Source organism: Mirounga angustirostris, unplaced genomic scaffold (assembly GCF_029215605.1).
Source record: "Mirounga angustirostris isolate CCGP_5_RB_7025 unplaced genomic scaffold, mMirAng1.0.hap1 SCAF_13, whole genome shotgun sequence".
Classification (NCBI taxonomy): domain Eukaryota; kingdom Metazoa; phylum Chordata; class Mammalia; order Carnivora; family Phocidae; genus Mirounga; species Mirounga angustirostris.
The window spans coordinates 473,836-500,180 of NW_026991721.1; the positions used below are offsets into that span (position 1 = coordinate 473,836).

The 26,345-nt window shown below is 57.4% G+C and overlaps 1 protein-coding gene across 4 annotated transcripts; it reads right to left on the reverse strand.

Moving 5' to 3' along the window:
* Window positions 1–705: 705 nt before the first annotated feature.
* DEAF1 (DEAF1 transcription factor) lies at window positions 706–26,255 on the reverse strand. Of its 4 annotated transcripts, none has more exons than XM_045892949.3 (12): window positions 25,823–26,255; window positions 23,730–23,827; window positions 21,752–21,881; window positions 21,314–21,460; window positions 20,618–20,757; window positions 19,962–20,027; window positions 16,333–16,459; window positions 15,604–15,732; window positions 15,092–15,220; window positions 13,069–13,316; window positions 4,810–4,896; window positions 706–1,144 (listed from the first exon to the last, which is right to left on the reverse strand). In XM_045892949.3, the coding sequence occupies exons 1-12, from the start codon at window positions 26,109–26,111 to the stop codon at window positions 1,040–1,042; spliced, it is 1,695 nt and encodes a 564-aa protein (XP_045748905.1). In that variant the 5' UTR covers window positions 26,112–26,255; the 3' UTR covers window positions 706–1,039. The 4 variants fall into 4 exon arrangements, with proteins under 4 accessions (XP_045748905.1, XP_045748904.1, XP_064431998.1 ...); XM_045892948.3 differs by having other exon boundaries at window positions 4,810–4,899; XM_064575928.1 differs by lacking the exon at window positions 4,810–4,896.
* Between the last annotated feature and the right edge of the window lie 90 nt (window positions 26,256–26,345).

The window sequence follows — 26,345 nt, forward strand, 5'->3', positions numbered from 1 at the left end:
AGAAGGGTTTTAGCGCCTGCTGACTGGGCTGGCCTGCCACTGCACACAGCCCGTCGTTCCATCTGGGGCGGGTCTTCACCTCTGCCCCCGCACAGTGGAGCCTCCGAGCCTCAGGAGTGCGAAGAAAACAGGGTGACGGCAGGCCAAGGGTTCCAGGGCCACAGGGGCATTTCTGGAAACCCACAGAAGCTTCCAGAACGTAGGTGACTGTTCCTCAGGTACCACTCTTGGTCAGCAGGGAAGGCAGGTCCTGTTTCCAGGCCAGCCAAGCCTGACACCCAAATGCGCTGGCGATGAGTACCCCAGGTGCTGGCCCCTGTCTGACCCTCCCTGCCCTCTGCCCCTCAGTGCAGGCGGGGGACGCAAGGCTGGCCTCAGCTCTGAGCGGTCAGTGTTCTCGGGGTATAACCTTGTGCTAGAGAGGAGAGGAAGGAAACTGAGCCAGCAAGTTCAGGGCCGTGTCACTTCAGAGACTGGACAGGAGGGGCCCAGGTGCCCGGGGCAGGTCACCCCGCACTCGGGCCTCTGCCGTAGCTCGTCCACCAGCGGCCACAGGGAGAATGCTACAGGCCGGCCTCGCCGCTGCCCCTCCGCTGGTCTGCACACTTGGGCATTGCGAACTCCAAACCGCACGGTCAGGAGAAACAAAACTGAGGCCCACCCACCTCCTGGGCATCTGGGGAGCTGGAGTCACCTGTCCTGGTGGGGCAGGGAAGTCAACTTTATTGACAGACACATGTTATGTACACGTGTGTTACTGCACACGTCACACCCGTGGGTAAGACCGGATGCTCACGAGCCAGGGGATAAAAAAGAGCACCGTGGGAAGGCGCCAAGGGCCTGGGGCCTGCGTCCACCAGCCGCTGCCTCGACCTCCCTCAGGGCTTCTGGGTGGCAGGAGCTCATTTCCAAGGGTGCAGGTCACTTAAAGTCTGTTAACAACTTGACCAGCAAGTGTTTTCACCTTCTCCTCAACGTCCCCCAAAGTGCCTGACCCGCGGCAGCCCCGCGGCACCGTGGAGGGGGGACCCGGGGACCCTCACACGGTGACTTTCTCCATCACACTGTCAGTGACGTGGACTTCGTCCGCCTGGACAGTGACAGCTGCCGACTGGCCGCACAGGTGCTGGTGGTCCTTCCAGTCCTGAAAGGAGAGCACACCCCACGTTACCATGAGGGGCCACCTCACTGCACAGTGGGGAGCAGGGCCTGGGGCAGGGGACGCCCAACCCTCTGGCAGTCTCTGCTCTCAGCCCAGACTTGCCCACCCTCACGTTTAAGGGACCAGCTCACATGGCAAATCACCAGGACGAGCCTTAAACACACCAAGACCCGGAAGCAGGTCTACACTCTGACCCCTCCTGCCTTTCAGAGATACGCACAAAAGAAATATCGTCTATGCAAGGAAATATTTATATCTGATGTTGTTGCCCACAATATAACTTGCAATCCCAAAGGTAAAAAAAAACTGGAGCCAGCCACTTGTCCACAGAAGGGTTTGGTGGCTGTGGCTCACGGGAAGACTGGGGACAGGGTGGGTGCATTGGGCGAGATGCCGGCTCCTCCCCGTCCCCCATTAGGGGACAGATGCTGCTATCAGCCTGTTTGCAAGTGGAAACGGAGCTGAGCTCCAGCGAGGCTGGAGCCCATGTCCAGGGCTGTGGAGCTGCCTCTCAGCCTAGATCGGAGTTCTGCAGGAGGCTGGGCAGCCAGGGCCAAGAGGGCTGTTAGTCAAAACAGAGTAACCCCTAGACAGGAGATTAGCATTTGATTTGACATGAATGAATATAAACACACACTCAGTGGAAACAAACACACCCAAACACTAACGGATGGTTTCCAGGATGGCAGAACTCCAGCTGATTATCTTTGTGCTGTCCTATGTTTTCCAAATTTTCTACAATAAGTGTGCTCTATTTTTACAATAAAATAGTAACATTTGAAATCATTATATCAAAAAAATGAAAGTTTAACTTGAAATTACCTACAATAAACTTTGTAAATCTACACAGTGTGTGAACCCTCACAGGCTGGCTTCAGGTCCACAGCATCTCATACCCCACATGACAGTTAACTCAACAGGGGTCATGGCGGCAAACGGGACAGCGGGAATCATAAGCATTTTAAGAGAAAACAGGAGACTGGCAAAAGTTCTGAGACCCAACACCCACAACGGGATCTCCGTTAAAAACGTTTGCCCTGCAAACAGCACTAATGAGAAAGTAAACGGACAAGTCACAGACTGGGAGGAAACGTTTGGAGTCACGAATCTGATGAAGGACCCATGTCCAGCATGTACACAGAGCCCTCCATGCTCAGCAAGAGAAACAACCCAAGTCACACCTGGACAAAATATTTGAACACACATTTCCCCCCAAAAGACGCACGGTCGCCCACCGAGCCCGCCCGGGAGAGGATGCACGGCCGCCCACTAACGTGGGAGAGGATCCTCAGTATCACTGGTCACTAGCAGAGTGCGGATTAACACGCGCTGGGGCGCCGCTGGGCGAGGGCCCGGACAGCCACGGTCCGCTGCACCGCCCCAAGTGCAGGAAGGTAAAACGCACAGGCGCTTGGGAAAGCAGTTGGGAACTGTCTCAGCAAAATTAAACACAAATTTATAGACGACCCAGCAAGCCCGCACCACCGTATCCAGCTAGACATATGGAAACACGATCACCCGAGAAGATGCACTAGAGCGTGCCCAAACCCGCAACGACTCGTGCCGTCAGCTCAGAAACAGGGAAGCAAAAGGAGCGAAGCAGTGACGCACGCACCTTGCAATGAATGAGCTGGGGAAACACGGAGCCGAGAAGCCAGATGCCGAGACCACACAGCACAGGACTCCAGGTACTGAGCTGCCCACAGAAGGCAAGTAGATTTGTGGGGGGCCAGGGCGTCTTTCTGGGGTGATGGGCGGTTCTAAAACGGAATTGTGCTGTTTGCACAAGTATGATGTACATTTTGAAAAATCCCTGAATTGTGCCCTGAAAACGGGCAAATGCTGTGGTGTGGCTGTTACACCTCCGTGAAGGTGCACCCCGCATGTGGGCTGCAGGAAGGACGCAGTCTGAGGGCTAAAACCCACAACGGTCCCACCCCGGTCCACCTGGCAGCACCAACCCCCTTCCACCTGTTTTTGGGGGCACAGAGAATTGGAGGGGGCCTTCCGGCTGGACTGCACGTCCTGAGATCAGCATTTATGCCAGACTAGGAAGGGCTCAGGCTTCGGTCTCCTACCTCACATCCTGTCCAGAGTTTATTTTGGGTCCAACATGAGAAGGACGGTTTTCGAAATTAATTTTATATCAACTTACATAAATAAAAGCAGAGCATGTCTTTATCAACACAACACGACACAGTTAACACAATCCATGGAAAAAGAGAATCTCTGTCAACAAGATCATACCTCAAATCTAACCTCCCAGTTCACAGAGGTCCCAAGACTCCAGTTTACATTCAGACAAAATCTGACCTAAAAGGATTTCATTGAGAAAGAAACCCACAGGGCCGGCCTGTAGCATTCTCCCTGTGGCCGCTGGTGGACGAGCTACGGCAGAGGCCCGAGTGCGGGGTGACCTGCCCCGGGCACCTGGGCCCCTCCTGTCCAGTCTCTGAAGTCACACGGCCCTGAACTTGCTGGCTCAGTTTCCTTCCTCTCCTCTCTAGCACAAGGTTATACCCCGAGAACGCTGACCGCTCAGAGCTGAGGCCAGCCTTGCGTCCCCCGCCTGCACTGAGGGGCTGGCTCCCACTCAGGGCAGAGGGCGGAAACAAGCCCGGAGCCGCACCCCCCTCGGGGCCACCGCCCGTTTGGGCTCCTGCTCAGCCCTGGGCACAGGCTGCTGCCCCTAAGACCCACAAACAACCTGGTGCCCTCTTCCTCAGCACAAAAGCCTGCTGACACCACTTCAGGGACACGCAGAGTGCTGGTCCCATCTCCCAAATCCCTAGCCCCGGACAGACAGACGGGCCAGGGGCTAAGAGCGAACCTGGAAGGCAGGTCGTGCCCCCACAGACGCAGCTACAGGTCACCAAGCCCTTGGGGGCAAGATGCTCTGACACACTGCCCCGGGTGGTGGGCAGGTCTCCGGGGGTCGCGAGGGCTGGGAGAACTCGCGCCCTCCTCCCCGTGAAGCCCTCGGGCACCTGCAGACCCCACGGACAGCCCCCGCCCATCACCCCCACCCAACCCGCCCGGCATCTGCGGCGCCGGCTACAGACTCAGAGAGCCGCGAGGAGGCGACCCCGGCCGGGGCCAGGGGTCAGCACGCACACGTGCGCCGCGTCCACCGCGTCCGCGCCGCAGGACGGCGGCACTGTTCGTCCACACTGCCTTCTTCGGCGTGCTGAGCTAAGCCCGCCCGCAGACGGACTGACCCTGGGGGCCGCTCTGAGTCCGCGCGGGAAGGGCAGGAACACCGGACGCTGCGACCGCTACGCGAGGAGTGCGGGCGAGCCCCGGAGGCAGAGGCACGGGCAGGGCCCCGCCGGCTCCGGGTGCCCGGGCTGCGGAGCGCGGGCTGTGACGGCCTCGGGGCGGGGACCCCCTCGGGTGGCTTCTTGGGGACTTCCGTGGAGCCTGCGGACCCGGGGAGGAGGCCGCCGCCCCGGCAAGCGGACTGCGGCTGTGGCGGGGGGAGGGGGGCTGGGCCTTAGGAAGGAGCCGGTGCAGCCTCTCCGAGCGAGGAGTAGGTGGGGCGGGGCGGGGCGCAGGGGGCGGGGCGGGGGCGCAGAGGGCGGGGCGGGGCGGAGGGGGCGGGGCGGAGCCGCAGGGGGCGGGGCGGCGCGGGGCGGCGCGGGACACACCTTGCGCTGGCAGAAGGTCGAGCAGTAGTTCACTTTGTGGCAGCCGGTGCACTCGCTCAGGGCCTCCCGGCCGCAGTTGACACAGGACTGCTGCAGGAAGGACACAGGCCGGTCAGTGTCGTGGGGACGCCTCCCGCCAGTCAGCCCTGTGACACGTGCCCCCACCCCCGGTGACGCCCGGACGCACCTGCCCATCACCCCCACAGCCAGCTTCTCTCTACCTAAGAGGGTCTGCACTCCCCGCCCGCGAGAGACACGGACACGGCAACGTGGGGCCTTTTCCAAAGTCCGAGGGATTTCATTTGTGCCAAGTAAGCGGGGGAAGCCCAACCCAGGAGCGATCGAGTTCTCGGGCACTGGTAACATTTCCCGCGCGCCTGGAGCTTTTCCTTGGAGCTAACTGGGGACTCCTCACAGGTAAGTGACCTGTCCACGGGTGGTCGCAGTGGTGCGGCCGGTGCGGCTGCCGTGCGGCCGTGGGCCCTCCTGCCAACTCTCTGGCCCAGGCCGGGGCACCGGGTCTGTGCAGGCCAGAGAGCGCGAGAACGTCCCAACGTCACTGACGGCAGGCCGGGCCTGTGCGCGCAGGTCAGTGGGTCAGGGTCTAACCGGGCCACTGGCTGGCGAAAGGCAGACGCGCCTCTTTACACACGGAGCCCCGGCTCTGTGTGGACGAGCAGACCACAGCCAGCCTCCTGCAGAGTTCTGTGCTGAACTTCAGCGTCCTTCCTCTCAAGGCGTTGTATTTACCACGTGTAACGTCTTTCCACTCCTAGAACGGCCCGCAGTGTGTACTCGCGCACTTCCAGAAATAGGAGCGTTAGCTGGAATCCGAGGTGCTCATTTAGTTTGCCCCCTGCCTCTCCTTCATAAGGCAAAATGCATAAAGCAAAGAAAGAAGAGACCGTCTATAACCTCGTACAGAAATGTCTTCAGGGAAAGCAAAGGCTTCCGAGGGTTCACGGCACCCTGAGTGGAAGCAGAGGTGCGGCTGGGTGTGGGGCCCTCGAAGAGAAGAGGCTCCGTGGGAGGGTGCCTGCGCACACGGAGTGCACACCGGGGGAGCCTGCCTCACTGCCCTCGGGAGAGGCTTCATGCGGGAGAAGGCAGGGGGGCTCGAGTCCTCTCGCAGGACGTCTGTCCCTGCCAACAAGAGAGCACGCTCATCTGGACCTTCCAGGTTTGCACTCCAAGCGCCTAGCAGCATCAGTAGGAGACTCTGAACTGAATCAAAATGTCACAGTGAACAGATGGAAAGGGGCCGGCGTCTCTAGCACTCGTGAGTGCTCTCAGCTCCTCAGCCTTCCCAAAGCACACTGTGGGAAAATCATTTTTTAACCAGAAATCACATTGTGGCTGGCACTAGAGTCCGACACCTCAGCTTCAGGTACAGAGACAGACGGACACGTACAGAAACACCGAGCGCGGTCTGTACATGCGGGTTGTGAGTACACGGCTCCGTCCGTCTGCTCGGGCCCAGAAGCTATGATGCCCCAGTGGCGAGGAGCACGCCGGCCCCCGGAACTCGGTTCCCCAGACCGTCCTCCAGTGAAGGAACCAGGGCTCCTGGAGAAAAGGCTGATTCCAGGGCTGGGGCAGGACACGCCCAGCTAGGTCTGGGGGGCGTCTAGCGCCAGAATGTACACCGAGGGGAGGATGCCAAAGGGACCCAGGAGCCAAGCAAGAGCTCCCAACGGGCAGAGGTGCGAAAATGTGAGCAAAATAAGGGACACGGGTCTAGGGTACAACTCAGAGTACAAAACACATGTAAATGAGCTCCTCCCAATATGAACAAACAAACGGATAGGAAACAATCTCTGGTGCAGACGAATTCCAAAAATACACCAGGATTCTGCACCCACCCTCCCTGTGCCCCCCAGGAGGGGGACAGGACTCACCCCCTCCCCAGGCTGTACTAGCACAGTAACTCCGTGTGCAAAGGGGAAAGTCATTTTTATGGAGAAACCTCTGAGCCTACATACTGCCTATGACCTGCCCCCCAAAAGCTTATGCTAAGCCTTTGGGTATTGGGGCCCTTTAGGGTTAGATCAGGTCCTTAGGGTGGGGCCCCTGAGGGACTGGTGCCCTGAAGACACCAGAGAGCACTCTGTGCCCCAATGTGAGCACACGGTGAGAATGTGGGGGCCTGCAGCCTGGAAGAGGCCCCTCTGGGACCTGACCCTGCGAGCCTGCGGGCGCCCTGATTCAACCCCAGCCCAGATGACTGTCTGGGCTCCACTGCCCACGTGTATCCCTCTTCCACTGGCGCACTTCTTTGCCTTGCTATGCTTAGCTCTTAAAACCAAGGACAAGGCTAAGGAACAGTGAAGCAGCCGATGCCGGCCGGGGAGAAGCGTCAGCCAGGAGCCCGTGGCCATGGGCCCAGGACGAGGCCACAGGCTGGCGTCTGCTGGACACTATGCCCTTGACAGGGAAGGGCATCTACTCTTCTGCCCCGTTTGTTTAAGCTCTGCTGAGCTAATTACACAAATGCAAATGACTCATGATGAAAACTGCAAAAATCTGAATCACCTCAGCTGGGCTAAATTTAAATAAAATGTCAAAGCAGGCAGTCCTAGGCCTTCCCCCCCTCTGCTGCAAACAGCTGCATTCTCACTCAGCCCACCTCTTCCTGACTCCTGCGGCCTTCACTGGTTGTGTCTTGTCCCCTGACCCCCCAGCACTCCTGGGGAGATACTTTGGGAGGGGTTCTACCAGGATCTTCCCAAACAGCCAGCAGTGTTTGTTTTTCCAACCCTGAATGTGTTCCCACGCTGCAGTCACACTGAAGGGCCCCTTGTGATGGCACGGAAACTTGTGTTCTCTGTGGGTGGGAGCTCCGGGAAGGAAGATCTGTTTCACACTGGCCCATGTCAAACACTCCTGTCATGGCAAGTCCCACAACAAAGAGACACTTAGCAGTCTCCCCACGTAAAGCCTAGATGGCCCACAGCCCCGCCTGCCCCTCCTCCCACCTCACGGAACTCTGCCCCCTACCGTGGGCCACTCTTGTGGCTGGGACACGTGCTCTGGGCGTCCCCATCCACATACTGCTTGAGTGGGGGCCTTCCCGCCCTTCTGAGCCCCTCCAGGCCCCATAAGGTCCCTGAGAGCAGGCTCTCCACGGGGTCATGCAGGTGCGAGGCCCCCTTACTTCACAAGAGCCCAGCGTCCAGGCACGGCCATCAGAGGGCCACAGAGGTCAGACCTGTCATCCCCCGTGTGTGGAACTGGGCTCTGCAAACACATGTGATGTCACCAGGCTATCCACAGGGCAGGGCTCCATGAGTTTGGGCTGCGCGGTGCCTCCACCTGGCCTCCCCCATCAGGCGCTCAGCTCTCCACAAAATTATTTAAGAATGGCACGTCCTGGGGCACCTGGGTGGCTCAGTGCTTAAGCGCCTGCCTTCAGCTCAGGTCATGATCCCAGGGTCCCGGGATCAAGCCCCCACATCGGGCTCCCTGCTCCGTGGGAAGCCTGCTTCTCCCTCTCCCACTCCCCCTGCTTGTGTTCCCTCTCTCGCTGTGTCTCTCTGTGTCAAATAAATAAATTCTTTAAAAAAAAAAAGAATGACATGTACTGTCTATGGCTCGAGAGAAAGGACAGACATGCCCATCACAGGTCCAGCCGATTTTGCAGGTGCAGAACACCAACAGATGATAGATGCGCTCAGTGGGAAAGACGCAGGCCCAGATGTGGCCCTCCCATTAAATCGCTTAACATTTTTCCACCCGACGGGATTTTAAGGATAAAGGCATTTCGTGTCCATTTCTTTCTTAAAAATACATAAAATTACAAATAAAATCCAAAGTCCTGCCTTGTGGGGGTGGCGACCTCACCAATTCAGCCACAGGCAAGAGACCGGCCCCTGTGTCATGGACTTTTCATAACAGGAATTCAGTTTCTGGATCCTTTGAGCATGAACCGAGAACGCGAATGCTCTTACATGTGAGAAATAAAACACTCGGCGGCCCCCACGCCAAGCTCTACGCCCCTGAACGTTGCCGCGACCCCTGGCGCGGCAGAAGCTGCCTCTGCTGTGTCTCCATGTGCTTTCACGTCTGTCCCACTTGTCACTGGAGAATTCTTACTAAGAGGAGGAAATACATCTACGTCACCTACAAATTCTACTCTGTGAAAGAAAAGCCCACATAAATTAGCGATGAGGGACGCCTGGGTGGCTCAGTCGGTTAAACATCTGCCTTCGGCTCAGGTCATGAACTCAGGGTCCTGTGATCGAGCCCCGTGTCAGGGCTCCTTGCTTGTTGGGAAGCCTGCTTTTCCCTCTCCCTCTGCCTGCCACTCCCTCTGCTTTGCTCTCTCTCTGTCAAATAAATAAATAAAATCTTTAAAAAAAAAAATTAGGATGAAAAATCTAAAACCAGAACACTCCCTCTGCTCATTTCCTTGCCAGCATGAAGCTGAGATTTCTGTCCGGCTGGTGCCACCTGAACCGGTCTGACGGGAGCTCTGTGTTCACAGGGAGGGGGTCCCAGCACCCCCGGCCAGAGGGGAGTGCGCAGAGCACAGGGTGACCCCAAACACTAGATCTCTGCAGGACAGAACCGTCCTGTGCCAACTACCAAGGGTGGGGGCACCAACCAGGTCCTTGGCTGGGGGCCCACAATTCAGTGACCATTCTAAGTAAGAACACAAATGTCTGTTTTCCAGTCTATGCTTCTGCATACAATTTGAATTAGCAAAACGCAGACATTCCTTCCTTCTCATTCCCCAGACACTGCCTGGGCAGCTGTGGAGAGACATGCTCTCCTTCCCAGAAGGATGTTGCTGGACAGATGGAAGGACCAGCCATGGAGCTGGCAGCCCCAGGACCCGGGGGAGGATGCCACAACTTTTCTTCACAGCTCAGATTCCCTCCTCACCCTTTAAAACGATCCCCCAGATCCATTTTAACTCTGCGGGAAAGATACCAGTGACACCCATTCAGCCATCTGAGCAGCTCCTGCATCCTTAATACGAACCCCAGTGAATGACCATAACTTTAACCTTTTACAATCACACTGACTTTTTAAAAGTCCCTTTTTTTTTTTTTTAAGTAGGCTCCATGCCCAGGGTGGAGCCGAACACTGGGCTTGAACTCATGACCCTGAGATCAAGACCTGAGCTGAGATCAAGAGTCAGATGCTTAACCGACTGAGCCACCCAGGTGCCCCTAAAAGTACTTTTTCTAAGCAAACACAAATACCCAATTTAAGAATGGGCATAGGGCCTGCAGAGACCCGGGTCTATCGTAGACATGCTGGTGGTCAAGCAGCTGGGCATCATCGAGCTGCTGAGGAGATGCATAGCACAGAGAGATACCCCCTCACACCCCCGGGTGGCCAGAGCGTCACCATCTGCAGGACAATACCAAGACTTCAACAGATGGGAAGGAGCACACAGAGAAATGGGTCATTAAAAATAGTTACAAAAGTAGTTATAAAAACAGTGACTGAAAATCTTCCAAACTGAATCAAAACCAACATGAAGATCTGAGCTTAACATGTCAACCGGGCCTCTTTACTTTCCATATACTGTTGCCTTGAAGGGTCTCCCTGGGGCCCTGGGGACACGGGAGGGTCTGCCCCAACTTGGCTGAGTTAGCTCCTGGACACACTGAACCTCTTGCCAGGAGGAGCGCCTTTCAACAGTGAGCCCTCTTCTCCAGAGCCCACATCCCCACCTCCTCCTCCACAGGCTTGCTCACACCACTGTGTCCCTGCCCAACTGAGCCGAGGTCAGGCCCCAACAACCCTGAACCCACTGACCAACCCTGAGCCTGCTCACCCGGCCGTGTCCGTTCCTTCCCACAGAAGCCACTTGCTCACATCTCCCCCTCACTCCCTCTGCCTCCCAACCCACCCAGGTGCTTCCCCGCATGGCTGAGTCTGGTCCGGCGTGCCTCCTGTTTCTAGGGAGCTGGGAGTGCTCACGTCTTCATCACGATGACCATCCCACCTCTGCATGTCTGACCACATCCACAAAAACAAATGCCAGTGCTCTGAACACATCAGCACGCGTAGGCAGTTCACAGCCACATGACAAACACCAAAGACAAAGACAGGTTCCGGAAGCAGCCAGGGAGGGAGACCCGTTATGTGTAAGAGATCAAGGATCCTGCTGCAGGACGCAGGGGTGGCATTGTCAAAGAGCTGGGGACGACAGACGTCGAAAGCACTCCGACTGTGCTTCAGAAGGAAAGGGGGTGTGGTGGTGGCGCTGGATACACGAGGCATACCGTGCACCAGGAAATGCGGGGGCGCAGGGCCCAGCGGCGCCGAGAGCACCCGCAGCGGCTAACCAGAAGGTTCTGCACACGCGGAGCGCACGCCAGTGTGTGAAAGCAGTCTCAGTAAGCGTCCGAGCATCACTACAGAGCCTCTGACGGGAACGGGATTCGGTCTGAAACCACTGATGCTAAGAAATCTAGAAAATTCTCAAACATTTGAGAACCTAGCAGTCACTATCTCTGGGTAAAGAGATGAAGATTTTTTTTTCCTGCTTTTCTCTTTTCTATAAAATTCACTGATTATGTATTAACTTAAAATTACAGTTTTTTAAAAACTATTTTAAATGTATCTGCTTCTTCAGAAGAACCAACATTTTTCCTCCTTGGGAAAAAAACCATACGTTAAGAAATCATTTAAAAAATTAAGAACCCGGGCGCATGGGTGGCTCAGTTGATTAAACAACTGCCTTCGGCTCAGGTCATGATCCCAGGGTCCTGGGATCGAGCCCCACATCGGGCTCCCTGCTCGGCAGGGAGTCTGCTTCTCCCTCTGACCCTCTCCTCTCTCATGCTGTTTCTCTCTCGCTCGCTCTCTAATAAATAAATTAAATTAAATTAAAAATTATTAAAAAATTAAGAACCCATGGGGCGCCTGGGTGGCTTAGTCGTTGGGCGTCTGCCTTCAGCTCGGGTCATGATCCCAGGGTCCTGGGATCGAGCCCCGCGTCGGGCTCCCTGCTCAGTGGGGAGTCTGCTTCTCCCTCTGCCACTCCCAGGGCTCGTGCGTGCTCTCTCTCACTCTCTCTGACAAATAAGTAAATAAAGTCTTCAAAAAAAAAAAAAACTAAGAACCTGAAAAGCTCTTCTTTCCTCTGATCTATAAAAAGTAGAAATAAACGAACAGAAATTTTCACACACAGATTTTGTAAAAAAAAATCAATCTGACTTTTGTTTACAAATCAAAGTCCTGGGGCGCCTGGGTGGCTCAGTTGTTAAGCGTCTGCCTTCGACTCAGGTCATGATCTCAGGGTCCTGGGGTTAAGCCCCACGTCGGGCTCCCTGCTCAGCGGGAAGCCTGGTTCTCCCTGTCCTTCTGCCCTTCTCCCGGCTTGTGTACGCTCTCTCTCACTCTCTCTGTCCAATAAATAAATACTTTTAAAAAACAAAACAACCACACAGCTGGCGGGCTCCCAGCCTCCACCCCAACCCTGTGCATCCGAGCCCACTAGCAGAGCTGCTCCACACTCCTCGGACCTCACTCCGCTGCGCACAGACCGCCCCTGCAAGTGCACGCCAGGCGGAGCTGCTCCGGCAGGTTGGGGTTGGGCCACCTGTGCCCGCGGTTGAGGGAAGACTGGCCGTGGGCAACGTAAAGGCCCTGGAGAAAAGCCAAAGGGGCTGAGCCTTCTCTGTGCTGCAGTGACCAGCTGCCGAGGGAAAGCGCTCTGTCCCAAGGCTCTGTGAACCCTGACGCCACGCTTGGGATCCTACTTCTGAAGAACGCCCTGGAAGCTGGAAGGGAAATGCCCACAATGGCACTCAAGGGGCCAGGGAGGTGGTCTCTGTGGGGCACCGAGATGCAGGTGGAGGGGCTGGGATGGGAAAGGGGGTGGTAACAGGGAAGACACACATCTGCCCACCAGCAGCCTCAAAGACAGCCCAAAGGAGGCCTCTCCAAACTCAACAGGGCCCAAGACACGTTTTCATCGTATGCCAATAGTCTAAAAAAAGTATATGCAATGTCCGTGACAGGTGAGCGTCCAAAAACAAGTGTCCACGGGCTGGTATGGAACATCTTTTCCCTTTTGAGATAAAACAATCCTATTTACAAGAGCACAAACACCTGAGCAGTAAGAGCGTTCAACATTCTATGGGAAAAGCTTAATTTATAAACGATTCTCCAGTCTCGCTCTTCCAGAAAGGTGGGGAATGTAAGCCAGGGTAGACACCGCACGGCAGGCCCCGGAGCCAGCAGAAGGCATGGGTCGGGCAGCCACAGACGGGGGCTTTCTGCTCAGCCTGACGTTACCTCTTTCCGCTCTGTCTCTGCCTGGACTCTGGCCTGGGCCACGGCGGCTTCTCGGTAGGAGCTGGCCTGCTTGGCTTGCTCGAACAGCGTCTTCAGCTGCTGGGCCGTACTGAGCAAGGAGTTGACCATCTCTTCCAGGTACAGCCAGCTCCGCGGTTCTGACATTTCCAGCCCGTTGACCACCGTGGGAGACACAGCTTTGGTGGGGGTGGAGGGTGGAACTGCCAAGGCCGGCAGAGAGGTCAACACTAGAATGGTTGGAAAGCAAAATAAAACAAGAAATCATTATATTTCCTCCATTAAAACTTATCAAATGTTGGAAAGTGGGGGCAAATGACCCCAGACATAAATACCACACGACCTCCCCCTAAAACGCTAGAAGGTGGGGAGACATTCCTACATTCACAGCGCCGCACTTAAACGTCCCTCGTGCCGCTGCCACCTGCAAGCACCTGCGGAGACCCAACCCTGTGTGTACAGGGCCGGGAGCCAGATGCCCAGACAGAGACCACAACAAAGTGTGCCCTGCGCAGGTGGCCATGAAGCATCAGATGGCGTGGGACAAGGACAGCCTGAGGCAGTGACTCCGGGTACCCCGCGTGAACCCATGAGATGAAAGCATGAGGACGCCCTGGCTCCGTCTCTGCTCATGTCGAGTCCTCCCTGACGTCTGTGCCCACACATGGGGTCCTGATTAGGGGTCACAGCCGTCAGGCTTCTCACGGAGGGAGGACAACATTACAAAGATGGAAAGGAGGAAACTGGGAGGAACCTGCGGTTTGGATGGGAACTGGACTCTCAATACACATGCCAGAGCCAGGACACCCATGTACGCACGTCCCACCTCTGTCCGCTGGGAGGGCCTGTGGGCAGGGACACCCCCAGAGCAGTGAGCACCCCGGCCTTCCAGGACAAAAGCCCCCGATGCGCCCCACGTGGGAGATGTGGGCAGGGAGGCAGGGGGAGGGAATAATGAAGCAAGTGCTCGCCAACAAGAAGTTTTTGTGTGTCTGCAGCGCTATGACGAGTTTCCGTGTTGCCGCATCGTCTGTAAAGGCTAAAATGTACAAACACAGCCACCCAGCAGCTGGGATCATGAAGCTCCCTTGAAAAAAAAAAGCGTACTGAGACAGCAGCGTGTCCAAAACGTGTGGTTAAGTGAGACACGGAACCAAGATGCACGCGTGGCACATCATCATTAGGTCTTGGAGCGGGAGCCATGGCAACGCTGGTCCTTCCACGTGTCGCAGACACCGAGTGCTCCGTGCCGGCCCCAGAGACGCCAGCCCGGACGCAGGGAGCACGCACCCTCACGGGCAAGTTGGAGCAAGAGCATGGCCTCCCTCTGCCAAGTCCCGGCAGTAGCGTGGGCCTCCATGTGGGCCGTCTGCCGCCACACGGCACGTGGACGACCGGGAGGGCCGAGCTCCGGTGGAAGCGCGTTCACAGACACGGGCAGCAGATGGGGCTTCGCCAGTCCCCAGTCTAGCGTCTCAACAGGACAAACCCAAACAAAACCTACTCCACTTAGAAATGCTGTCCTAGGGTGCCTGGGTGGCTCAGTCGGTTGAGCGACTGCCTTTGGCTCAGGTCATGATCCTGGAGTCCCGGGATCGAGTCCCGCATCGGGCTCCCTGCTCGGCGGGGGGTCTGCTGCTCCCTCTGACCCTCCCCCCTCTCATGTGCTCTCTCTCTCTCATTTTCTCTGTCTCAAATAAATAAAATCTTTAAAAAATAAATAAATAAAATGTAGTTAAGGGCGCCTGGGTGGCTCAGTCGGTTGGGCGACTGCCTTCGGCTCAGGTCATGATCCTGGAGTCCCTGGATCAAGTCCCGCATTGGGCTCCCTGCTTGGCAGGGGTCTGCTTCTCCCTCTGACCCTCCCCCACTCACGTGCTCTCTCTCTCTCTCATTCTCTCTGTCTCAAATAAATAAAATCTTTAAAAAAAAAAAAAGAAATGCTGTCCTAATGAGCAACTCTGAGGATACCAGCCTGCAAGTGCGGGAACTCTCTCAAACCAACCTATTTTGGGATGAGACGTTGGCAACGCGGCTTCTGGAAACGGTGCGATCTGACAGCTGTCCTGGTAGCCTGGGTAGTGGGGCTCCGGGTGGCCGACTCTGCATGGGGGCTGCACACCTGCCTCTTGTACTGTTGGGGACACAAGGGACAAGACAGCCTGCTGACCCGCTGTGGCTGCAGATGTGACATCTCCAAGCGCCTGCAGCTGCACCACCCCCGGGGTGAGTCAGGACGGCAGAGATGCTGGAACTGGGGTATACCGGGCGATGTCAGTCTCAGCCACGTCTCTCCACCTTCTGGCCGTGGCCCCTGGGGCTTGTGCTGCGTGGCTGCTGGAGAGCAGGAGTCGGCGGGCAGGAAGCACTTTCTGTCACACCGATCGACCCGCACCCCTGCAGGCCTGCCCGGCGCCCTCCCGCACCCACCAATCTGAAGCCCCTGCTCACGGCTGCTGCCCACGTCAATAGAGGTGATAGGTGCCGCCCGCCCACGGGGTGCTGAGGACAACTCACCCGTGGCTCCCGCGAAAACATCGCCCTGGGCTGGGCTCTCTGAAATGACGGCGGTAGCCTCCACGGTGGATGCCCGGTCAAAGGTCAGCGCGCCCGAGGTAGTGATCTGTCCTGAGGGGGTCACGGTGACTGGAAAAGCAGAAGCGCTGTTTACCACCCGGCTCTCCCACAGCGCAGGCCAAAGCCTGGACACGGCACATGCCGGAAGAGACCCGTGACCCTCAGCGCCTCGGAGGGGACCCAGGGCTGAGGCACGGGCGGCGGGCTCTCCGCAACACCCTGCTCACATCCGACCTGGCAACAGAGGCAGGAATGGCCTCCGCAGAAAACAAACCAAAAGCATAAGCCCGCAGCCCTTGTGCTCTGGTCGCCTGGGACCGCCTCGCCCCACTCCGTGAATCCCTGCTGCCCATTCCGAGCTTCAAACACAGACCTTCCCTCCGCCCTCCCGTCTGCGAGACAGCGGTGTGGGCCGTTCACACGCCGGGCACGTGCCCAAGGCTGCAGAGACCAAGACCCAAGAACCTTCACTGGGAAGGTGCCCACACGGACGCCCCCTCTGAGGAGGAGGAGCCGCTCCGGGTTCATTTCGTTAGAAAATACGTGTGGGCGCCCACAAAGGGGTCTACGGAGACGAGGGAGCCCCCCGAGGCGTCCCCCACACGAACAGCGAGGCAAGCCGCGGGGGTCGGAGGTCGGAGGGGCCACGCTCCGTCCCACTCGACTCACAGGCGGTGGCAGCTGTGGCCGGCAGCAGCGTGATGTTCTTGGGGGGCTCCTTCTTCACGGGGGTTGTGGGCAGCTCGTTCTCCTTCTTGCGCCTTTTGTAGGGGACGAAGAGCCTGACCGGGCCGCTCTGTGGGGAGAGGCACAGTGAGGGCAGGACCGAGCTGCCCCACACTCCACTGCTGACGCAGCGACACGCTCGTCTCCCTCCCGCGCCGGGGGCACAGCGAGGCTCGCCAAGCTGGGAAGCGGCAAAGACTGACCGCGCCTCAGGCCCCAAATTCCTCACAATGACAGAGAAGATACTTTTTAAAAGAACACGTGAATAACACTGTTTGAACACAAGAAAAAGTATCATCAACATATGGGATTTTTAGGAACTGCAAGGAGACAGAAAGCAAAGGGGAATGAGTTAAGGAGAAAGGAGAGCCCCCTGCCCAAAACAAGAGAACATTCCCCAGAAAGGAGGAGGCCCTGTGGTCACCAACTACAAGGGAAACCTCAACACACCAGCAACCACAGAAGGGACGGTGACCAGCACGGAGCAGATCTGGGCGAGGCGGGGGGAACTGACAGCTGCAGACCCTGAGGGCCGGACCATCTTGCTGGCGGTCACCGAGCTTGGGGGGCGTGAGACCCTTGGGAACCGGCGCAGGCTCACTGCTGCGGGCCCCTCCACTCAGTTTTTCACTTGGGTCTACTGTTGTTCAGTTCTAGAATTTCCACTTGGTTCTTTTTTGGTAATTCCTGTCTCGTTATGGAGTCTCCATCTGCAGAAACACGGCCATCCTCCCTCCTGCTCTGCACGGAGCACACGTGGAGGCCGGATCCCCAGCGGCTGTTTCTGCAGTAAGTGCAGTCACGGGGGGCCCTGACTTGAGAGGTCCGAGCGCTCGCTCCCTCTGCCGCATGAAGGCACAGCACCACTGCCTGCCGCCGGGGGTCTCGCCTGTGAGAATCCAATTTCTGGGGTCGAAGGCCACCCCCCCGCCCCTTCTGGCCGGCCATGGTGTTCTGCAGTGGACACCTGAGCCACTGAGACATCGTCCATGGATTCTTCAGACGGTTCCATGAACACAGACAGGGGACCGGGAGGCCTCTGTCCAAGTGACGTCTCGGCCGTGTCTGCAGTGCGTTTTCTCCCGTGGGGCTCGCACTTTCCATCTGTGTGTCTTACACCTTTTTGTTGAAAACTGGACATTTTAGGTGACGTACTTGAGCAACACTGAGACTGACTCCTTCTCTGCAGGGCTTCCTGCTGCCGCTCATGGGCTTAGTGACCTGGCTACACCCCGGCAGAGTCCCACCGGGCGGAGTCCCACCGGGCGGAGTCCAACTGGGGGAGCCCCACCCTGCAGAGTCTCACTGGGCGGAGTCCCACCAATGGAGTCTCACCGGGCAGAGTCCCACCAGTGAGTCCCACCGGCCGGAGTCCCACCGGGGGAGTCCCACCCTGCAGTCTCACCCGGCAGAGTCCCACGGAAGGATGCTGCCCTGCTTCCAGCCGCCTGCTCCAACAGGGCCCGGGGCACTACTGCTCCACTGTCTGATCCCAACTGCTTAGGGCTCCTTCATGGGGAGTTTTCGAGACAAACCTTTGAGGTCTGTTCCTATCCCAGGACTCTTGTGAGCTGCGCTTTTCCCTGGTTCTCTGGTTTAGCCTGTCGCCCTCAGCCTCTGCCGGCCTCCCCTTCAGGGCTCACATCCATAGGGCACTGCTCCGGAACCAGCGGCAGGAATGGTCCTCACGTCTGTCTGAGCAGCAGCCCTGCTTTAGCAGCAGAGCTCTGGACAGGGGCAGAGCCCTGGTCTCGGTCTTTCTCCCGGGGCATGGAGCTCCACACTAGGAGCGAGCTAGGGTGAGCACGCTGAGGCACAGTACTCCTACCCTGCCACTCCCGGGTGGAGCCTCTGCCCGCTGAGAGAGGCTGGGTGCAGGAAGGCAGCTCCGATCCCTCGGTCACACTTGCCCAGAATTTAGTTTCTGCCACTCAGAGCCAGGGCTGGGCATGTCGGTCTGGTGCTGAAGGGAGAGGGAGTGGGGCTCCCTTCACAGAGAGCTAGAGGGAAGCGGGAGTGAGCAGGTGCACGGGGCTCTTCATACTAAGGTCCCTGCAGTGGAAGCCAGAGTGTTAGAATTTGCAAGTTCGATTCACCAAGTTTTAGTTTATGGATTGTGCCTTTGGTTTCACGTCTGGGAAACCCTAGGCCATGAAGTTCTCCCCTGTTTTCTTCCACGAATGTTAGTCTTATGTTTTGGATGAACCTGGATCTGTGATCCATCTTGAAGTCATTTGTATATAAAGCGCCAGGTTGAGGCCAAGGTGTGTCTCTAGGCCCACGGCCGTCCGGCGGCGCCAGCAACCGGCACGTGAGCCTCTCGCTTCGCCGACACCGTACACTTCATGACAGCAGCCGTGGAACGGGGCTTAATCCGCGTGCGCTGGGACTCCTCCAGCTTCAGTCATTTTCTCAAAATTGCTTTGGTTGTCCTGTTTCCTTTGCCTTTCAAAGTCAGCTTGTTTAAAGCTCCACAGACGCCCGCTGGGATTTGGATAGGAACCGCGTGAAGCCTACAGGCCCTGTGGCAAGAACTGGTGCTCTCAAGCCCCATGGGCTTGGCGCATCTGTGCCAGGTCTTCCCAGGTCCTCTCTACAGCACTTCCTAGGTTTCTGTACATGGATTCGGTACACGTTCTGTTAGACTTACATGCATTTCAGCGTTTTGGAGTAACTGCAAAGAATTCAAACACTCTAAACTTCCAGATGGAACGAATTCCCTCTTACTGCTCTTTTTCTCCCTACAAGATCCCCGAGAATCTCACTACTAGTTTCTCCAGGCGAATTTTAAAGTCATTTAATTTTCACAAAAATATCCCATTGTTGATTCCACTAGAATCACATTTAGCCTATACGTGAACTAGACAATTTAAGAATATTTAGTTTTTCCACCCGAGAACATGATTAAATTAAATGTTCATATCTTCTAATTATTAACCAGATGAGTAGTCAAAATAAAATCCGGAAATCTCATTAAGCAGCTTCTAAAATTTGAAAATATTTTTAAATAGAATTCAGTGCTAAGGAAGGCTGAATACTGGGATATTCATACGTTACAAATCAGTATCACGTTTTTGAAAGCTATACAGCAACACACGTTAAAGTCCATGAAAAATAGTTATTCTTTTCGAAACTGTTAAGGATTTAGGATAAAGAAATATTTCAAAAGATATTAAAAGCTCCTCATAAATAATTTCAGTGTAGTATTCTTATGAAATAACGTTAAAAACGCAGAATGTGGAACAGCACATATATACTTCTTATAACCGTGAAAAGAAAGTGTGTGTCTGGTCTTGGGGTTAAATGTCCAGACAGGCCCCCTTCCATGTGCTGTGACCGGTGTGCAGGGCCAGCCTCGTGCGTCGCCTGAGGCATCAGAGTAACAGCTGAAAAGCAGAATTCGAGTGAGAAACTGCTAACAAGCCCTAGCTAAGCTGCAGGTGCCCTCGAGCTGCGTGCACGGCACAAGGACAGGGCAGGGCGCACAAGCAGGGAGCTGAGGGTGGGACGCTTCTGTGGGCGCACAGAGCCACGGAGCGAGCCTGGCGACTGGCCACTTCCCGGACACTCACCAAGGTCATGTCGTCACAGCAGGCAGCACAAGTGCAAGACGCAGCATGAGGGTTTAGGATCCCGTCCTGAAATGCAGAGAGTCCCGCGGTGCGTGAGAAAGCCAGCCTTCTGTGTGAACCATGGACGCTAGAGGAGGGCAACTAGCTCTGCCACTGATCTGCCACTCACGCAGTCCAAACCCTGTCGCTTCCAGAAACTGATCTCTCCCCCACACTTCCACACAAGGGCATTATCGGTGGCAGGATCCACAGCTTCCCCTCCAGGAGGTGAAAAGATTCTACGGACATTACTTCTTGATCAACACCCAAGCACTACGCTGCAAAGAGCAGTTAGAAGCCCTCTTCTCGTATGATGAGTAAACTGAGGCAGAGCAAAGTTAGGCTTTTGAAGGGGGCACGCGCCTCAGTCGGAGCTCCCGTGTTGCCTCATGCACGCCTGACAATACCATCACTGTCCTCCTGTGTGAAACACCAGCAAAACAAGGCTGGTGCCTGGCCCAGGGCCACACATCCAGGGGACACGGGACCCACAGCCCGTCTGCCTGACTGCGTTCGGCGGCCCCGCCACAGGGCACAGCGGCCAGGGAAGCCCCACAGCCTAAGCCTGGGGAGACACTCCTGCTGCATCTTCTGCTTTCTGCTCAGACACAGGGCACCTGAATGAGGCACTGCAACGGCCTGCCCGCGTAGCGAATGCTTCTCTTCCAGTCTTTACTGCTGGCTCTTCCTGCCATGGCTTCAAACTCGGTTGGACTGTACCAGTTCTCCCCCTGCTTAATGCATCGGCCCCGGCCTCCTAAAATGACACACGGGACCAGCAGTGAGGGCAATGCCCGCCCACAGCACCCCCGCTGGCTGACAGTGGCCAGGTCCCCCTCCTCTCCTTCCCCACCTCCCACCTGGCTCCTCCTCAGGTGCTCCACAAACACCAGAGCCCCCGCCTGGGCCTGCGTGATCTCACCCTTTCCCACGGACAGCCCCCACCACGAAATCACACGTGCAGGCCACGCCTGCCTACTTTATCTGTCTGCTCACCGGCCACAGGCACCAAAAGCCCAACATGGTCTCACGTGGAGCTCGTGACATCTGCCCCACTCCCAGAAGGGGGTGGGTCCCCAAGCTGACCCGGGAACGTAGGGAGTGCATTCCAGGCCTGCCTCTCCCTGCACTCTCCCTCCTCCACGGATCACTATGTCTTCTCAATGTGCCCCCACCACGCCCCAAACCTGTCCTGGCCTCAGCTCTTCTGCCCAGGGGCCGTGAGCCCAGCCTGCTACTTGGCCCGGGCCCGGCGCGGCCGCCAGGGGAAGGGCGTGTCTGCATCCCGGCAGCGGGGGCCCGCGCCGCCTCACCTGAGCCCAGCCGGCTCTTGAACAGCGTGCCACTGATGTTCCGGCAGCGCACGGGCAGCTCGCTGTCGTACACGGAGGGGTCCCAGTTGTATTTGGTCCCACCTCTTTCTTGGCCGGGAGCCGCAGGACTTGGAGGACACTGAGGGCCTTGAGCAAAGGAAGCATTTTGAAAATAAGAGACGCGGGACACTCCCAGCATAGCTGGCAAAGTACAAGCACCTCCTGGACTCTAACGGCTGCCACCCCAACACAGCAGCACCGTTCCCTTCCGCTCTGGGCAGCTCCTCCTCGGCCTGGAAAAGCCCACTTTCTCTCCTCAGACAATAATATTCCTATTCCAAGTTTACCACAAAACTAAATAAGCCAATTCCAGAGTGAACCCCACGAGCACTCGGACGCGTTCTGCTCCGGAAAGCCTGGGGCAGGAACGGGCAGCACCTGGAGTAAGCGGAGCAGCTGGCCCCTTCAGCCCGGCCGTCTCCACGATGCTCCCGTCCGTGTGCACGACAATCAACGTGGCCTTCTCGGTGTTCAGGCTGTCCCCGATCTGCAGTGCCGTCCTGCCAGACTGGAAGAAAGAACCTCCCCTAAGTCGTCTCAGACAACAGCTGCAGGGCCTGTTCGCCTGATCCTTGCTCACCATCACCAACAAGGGCACCGACCGGGATTCCGAGGCCTCTTTCAAAGACGCCCCTAAAACACCTAAACACAGAGCCAAGAACAAGAAAGACAATGCTCTGGGAGGCCCTGAGCAAATGCTCACAATCGCCTGCCACAGGGAAAAAATAACCACGTCCCACAAATACACCCTGGAAACAGGAAGTACCCTCACGTCTACCTGAGCAGCCTCTGCAAGTTCACAGGTTTCCAGGGAGGGTTCTGATAGACAAGTCCACACTCACCGCCGGGGTCTGGGGCAGGATTCCCTTTTCATGCCCATGCCCCATGCACAGCTCTACCGATGGCCACCAAACACCAGGACCTCCCCAACCACGCTGCTCACACACCTGTCCACGGTGGCCAGGGGCTGCCATGACAGCACCCACTTCCTCTGGGCCAGCCTGGCCTCACCCTTAACCAACTGAGCCACCCAGGCGCCCCTAGCCTGGCCTCACCCTTCAAGCTGCCCTGCTCTCCGGGAGAGCCAGATGCCCCTCTCCCATCCCTGCTGGCCCTAGGCGCACACCTCACGGGGCTCTGGCAAACAAACTCTCAAGGCTTTTCCCAGACAGCCCTGGGGTAGATGACACTCACTCCAAGCGGCCTGTTCAAACCAACATCCTGGGGTGCTCTGATGCTTTCATGGTGAGAACAGAACCCACGAAGACAAAGTGAAAAGACCTCTCCTTACATCTGAAAATCAAATCAGGGGAAGGGAGTACCAGCTCATTGTGGAGTCTAGGGACCTCCACCCCACGAGCATACACACACACACACATGCACACGTGCACATACACCCAGGTCCTGGGCTCATACACCTGGAGAGTCATTGCCTCAGTAAGCATATCAACACCGCTCATGTCTGAATCACTGAACACAAGCAACTCTACTGGAAAGAGGGAACGTTCTGTATTCATTTACAGATCACAAAATTAGGGGCGCCTAGGTGGCTCAGATGGTTAAGCGTCTGCCTTCGGCTCAGGTCATGATCCCAGGGTCCTGGGATCGAGCCCCGCATCGGGCTCCCTGCTCGGCGGGGAGCCTGCTTCTCCCTCTCCCACTCCCCCTGCTTGTGTTCCCTCTCTCGCTGTGTCTCTCTCTGTCAGATAAATAAATAATATCTTAAAAAAAAAAATTAAAAAAAAAATCACAAAACTATTTCCTCATTAAGGCCAACGAGAATACCCAGACATTTGAGACCCGGATCACACTAAGTCTGCGGGTCTTCCTGTCCTCAGAGCCCACTGCCAGCACTGAACCCAGGAGGCTGCACCCCAGCTCCCTGACCCTCTGGCTCCAGTCCTTTCTAGAAAAGAAGACAAACCAGAATCTGCTGGGAAGGAGAGACCAGTTGGAAGCATGAAGCTGTCAGCTGGCTATCAGCTCATATGCATTCTGACACCCTAAGAAATAAAGCAAGTTTCTGAAATCTGTAGTCTGCTATTATAATTAAGAGCACGAGTTTTCTGTTTGTTGCCATGCCAACGACAGTAACTTTGCTTCCAGGGATATAGTGTCCCAGGTGTGTGGCCAAGGCTAGAGAGAAACCGTAACTAAGAGCTGTGGCAAAGCTCCAGGAGAGTCCTCCATTGTGCGGTCATCTGGCCAGGACCCGCAGACAGGAGCACAGCCTGAGGGCAGAGCACAGCCACACCCCTCAGGGCACCCAGGGAACCCAGAGCAGGCCTCTGGGACAGCCAGGCTTAGGGAAGACGCCCTCTGGGTTCTGGGGAAAAGTGCTCGTAGGGCAGCTTACCAGAACATGTCCCGAGAGGGAGGCGGCATTCGCCACGGACGTGGTGAAGACGTTGTCTGCGGAGGCGCCCACGTTGGCCACGGTCACCGTGGTCACCTCTGCAACACAGGAGCCTGATTCAGCATACCCTCAGAGCTGGGGGCCTCCCACTTGGGCCCCAAACCACGTCTCTCCATCAGTTATCTGCACTTCCAACCAAGGGACTCTCAACGTTTGTACACTAAGTGCTCACTCAATACTTCTAGACCACAGGCTAGGTGATCTGGGTCTTAGAAAAAGAGAGAGGAAAGGCTCTCCGGGCACTAGAGCCTTTTTCATTCGCAGTGAAAACCCGCCCCGCCACGCTCCCACTGAGCCGCCCCTGGGCTTCTTGCTCCCTTTTAGGAGAAAACCACACACCAAGGCTCCACGCATCCTGGATCATCCTGTGATCAGACACCCGCCGTGTCACTGACACACAGTTCCCTCCCTTCCTGGCCCCCCTCTCCAGGTCAGCACAGGGCAGGCTCAGGTCCCTTCATCGTCCTCTTCCCCCCCTCCCCCTCTCCTGCTCACTGCCCGCAGCAGAGGCTTTCCCTTCCCTCTCCGGGGCTGGGTCACACAGCGCTCTAGAATGGCCCATGCCTGGGGCAGCCTCTGGCACACGGGAAGTGCCCCACAAACACTGGCTGAAAGAGTCCTGCATATTCCACGAAGCCAGCGCCCCCCACACTCCACTGAAACACCTGTCCCCCGTCTGTGTCCTCCCCTAGACCACACCCAGGAGTGCCAAGGAGATCCCCGCCTGAACACACTGGACTCGGCCAAGTAGCTGTCTGCCCAGAGGAGGTGGCCTCAGATGGGCAACACATCCCGCTGAGTTACTTCCACCTGGAAATTACCTGACCTCAGGAACTTAGAAAAGTTGTAATGCTTTCAAGTATGCAAAAACACAACTATAAAATTTTGCAGGAAAAACAACTCATTTCTCTGAGGCTGTGATGACTGGTATCACATTTCTTTTCTGCATCCAGAAAAAACGTTATGCAAAAAGCACAAAAAACTGAAGAAAAACTTCATGGTCCAAAATCCCAACATTAAACCAGTTTGGCGAAAAGAACAGAGGCTCTAACAGCCACAAAGCCTTCTTCCCTCAATCGTGAGGACCCCAGGCAGACCACAGACCAGCAGCACTGGGGCAAGCAGGACCTGGCCTGCACCTGAGGGCCGGATGAACACCTGGAGTGACCAGGACCACGAGGATCGAGGAGGCTGCTGCCCAGTCCCCAAACCTGGGAGCCCCTTAGGGGAAAGTGCCTGACAACGCCTTGATGACGCTCTGCCAGGGTCCCACGCACAACTCTGAGTCCTCGGAGGCCTCCAGCGCCACTGGGGAGCACAACACCTGGGAAAGTCTCTACCATCTTTGGGTTGGCAGTCTGGGGAGACAGACAGGGACCGACCAGGAAGGCAATCTGAGGAGTCAAAGCACGATGGTGACCTCTGCTCCCGAAGGTCACAGGGCCTCCCAAGCTGGGTGGGCAGTCTTGCTCCCTGGCTCTCAGGTCACCCCTGAACTAACCCTCAGGATTCCAGGCGACCAGACACACCCACCCTCAGGCTCCTCCGGGGCAGGATCCATGTCCGATCCCCACTGCCCTCATCCCCCCAGCCCCCGGGGTCACCAGCGCCAGGGAGAGACAGAGAAGAGGACAGGCAGGGCAAGAGGCAGGTACTGGGAAGGTTCTGGAAGGAGTGCAGAGTGCCTCACGCGGGCGTGGGCAGGCACAAGGTTAAAGAGGTCTGGGAAGCAGGTCGGGGAAATGTGCACACTGGGCAGGGCCAGGCTGGTGACATGGGCAGGCGTGCAGGAATGTCAGGGCACACGAGGTAGGTGCGAGGCATGCGGGAGGCCTGTGTTCGGGGGAGCAGAGGCAGGCTGGCCGCCGGGGCGCGCGCAGGGCAGGTGTGTATGGGAGGCAGGGGTGCGCGGCAGGTGCGCGCAGGTGCACGCCGGGCGCGGGGCAGGTGCGCGCAGGTGCACGGCCGGGCGCGGGGCAGGTGCGCGCAGGTGCGCCGCAGGTGCGCGGGAACCGCGGGCGGGCGGCACTTGCCTGCGAAGGCTGCGGCCGCCGCGGCCTCGTCGGGGCCCGGCAGGGCCTCGGCGCCCATGTCCATGTGCCCGGGCTCGGCGGCCATCACCGCCACGGCCGTCACCCGCCGCGTCTCGCGCTCTGCCTCCGAGTCCCCGTCCTCCTCCGAGTCCTCGTCCCTGCTGAGCACCGGCTCCTCCGCCTCGCCTCCCGCCGCGGCCGCGGCCGCCGCCGCCACAGCGGCCGCGGCCGCCACCGCCGCCGCCTCGGCCAGGCCCAGCTGCTTGGCGGCCGAGTCCGAGTCCTCCATCCGGACTCCGCCGAGCCCGCCCGAAGGCGCCGGCCGGGGCCGCCCGAAGGCCGGGACGGAGCCCGAAGCGCGCCGCGCGAGCAGGCCGCCCGAGCCGAGCCGAGGCGAGCCGAGGGCGCCCGAAGCTGCCAGCCGAGCCGAGCCGAGCCGAGCCTGCCCGAAGCCGCCCGCCCCGCCGAGCCGAGGCCGCCCGAACAAGGGCCGAACCGGCACGAAGCGGCCTAGTCGAGCCCC

Excerpts from the sequence above, each read along its gene's own strand:
- DEAF1 (XM_045892948.3), bottom strand. The coding sequence starts at position 26,111 with ATGGAGGACTCGGACTCGGCCGCCAAGCAGCTGGGCCTGGCCGAGGCG. Across the intron at positions 21,461-21,751 it reads AGCTGCTCCGCTTACTCCAG|GCCCTCAGTGTCCTCCAAGT; the intron begins GTGCTGCCCGTT and ends CCTTTGCTCAAG. Across the intron at positions 15,733-16,332 it reads GGCCACAGCTGCCACCGCCT|TCACCGTGACCCCCTCAGGA; the intron begins GTGAGTCGAGTG and ends CTGCTTTTCCAG.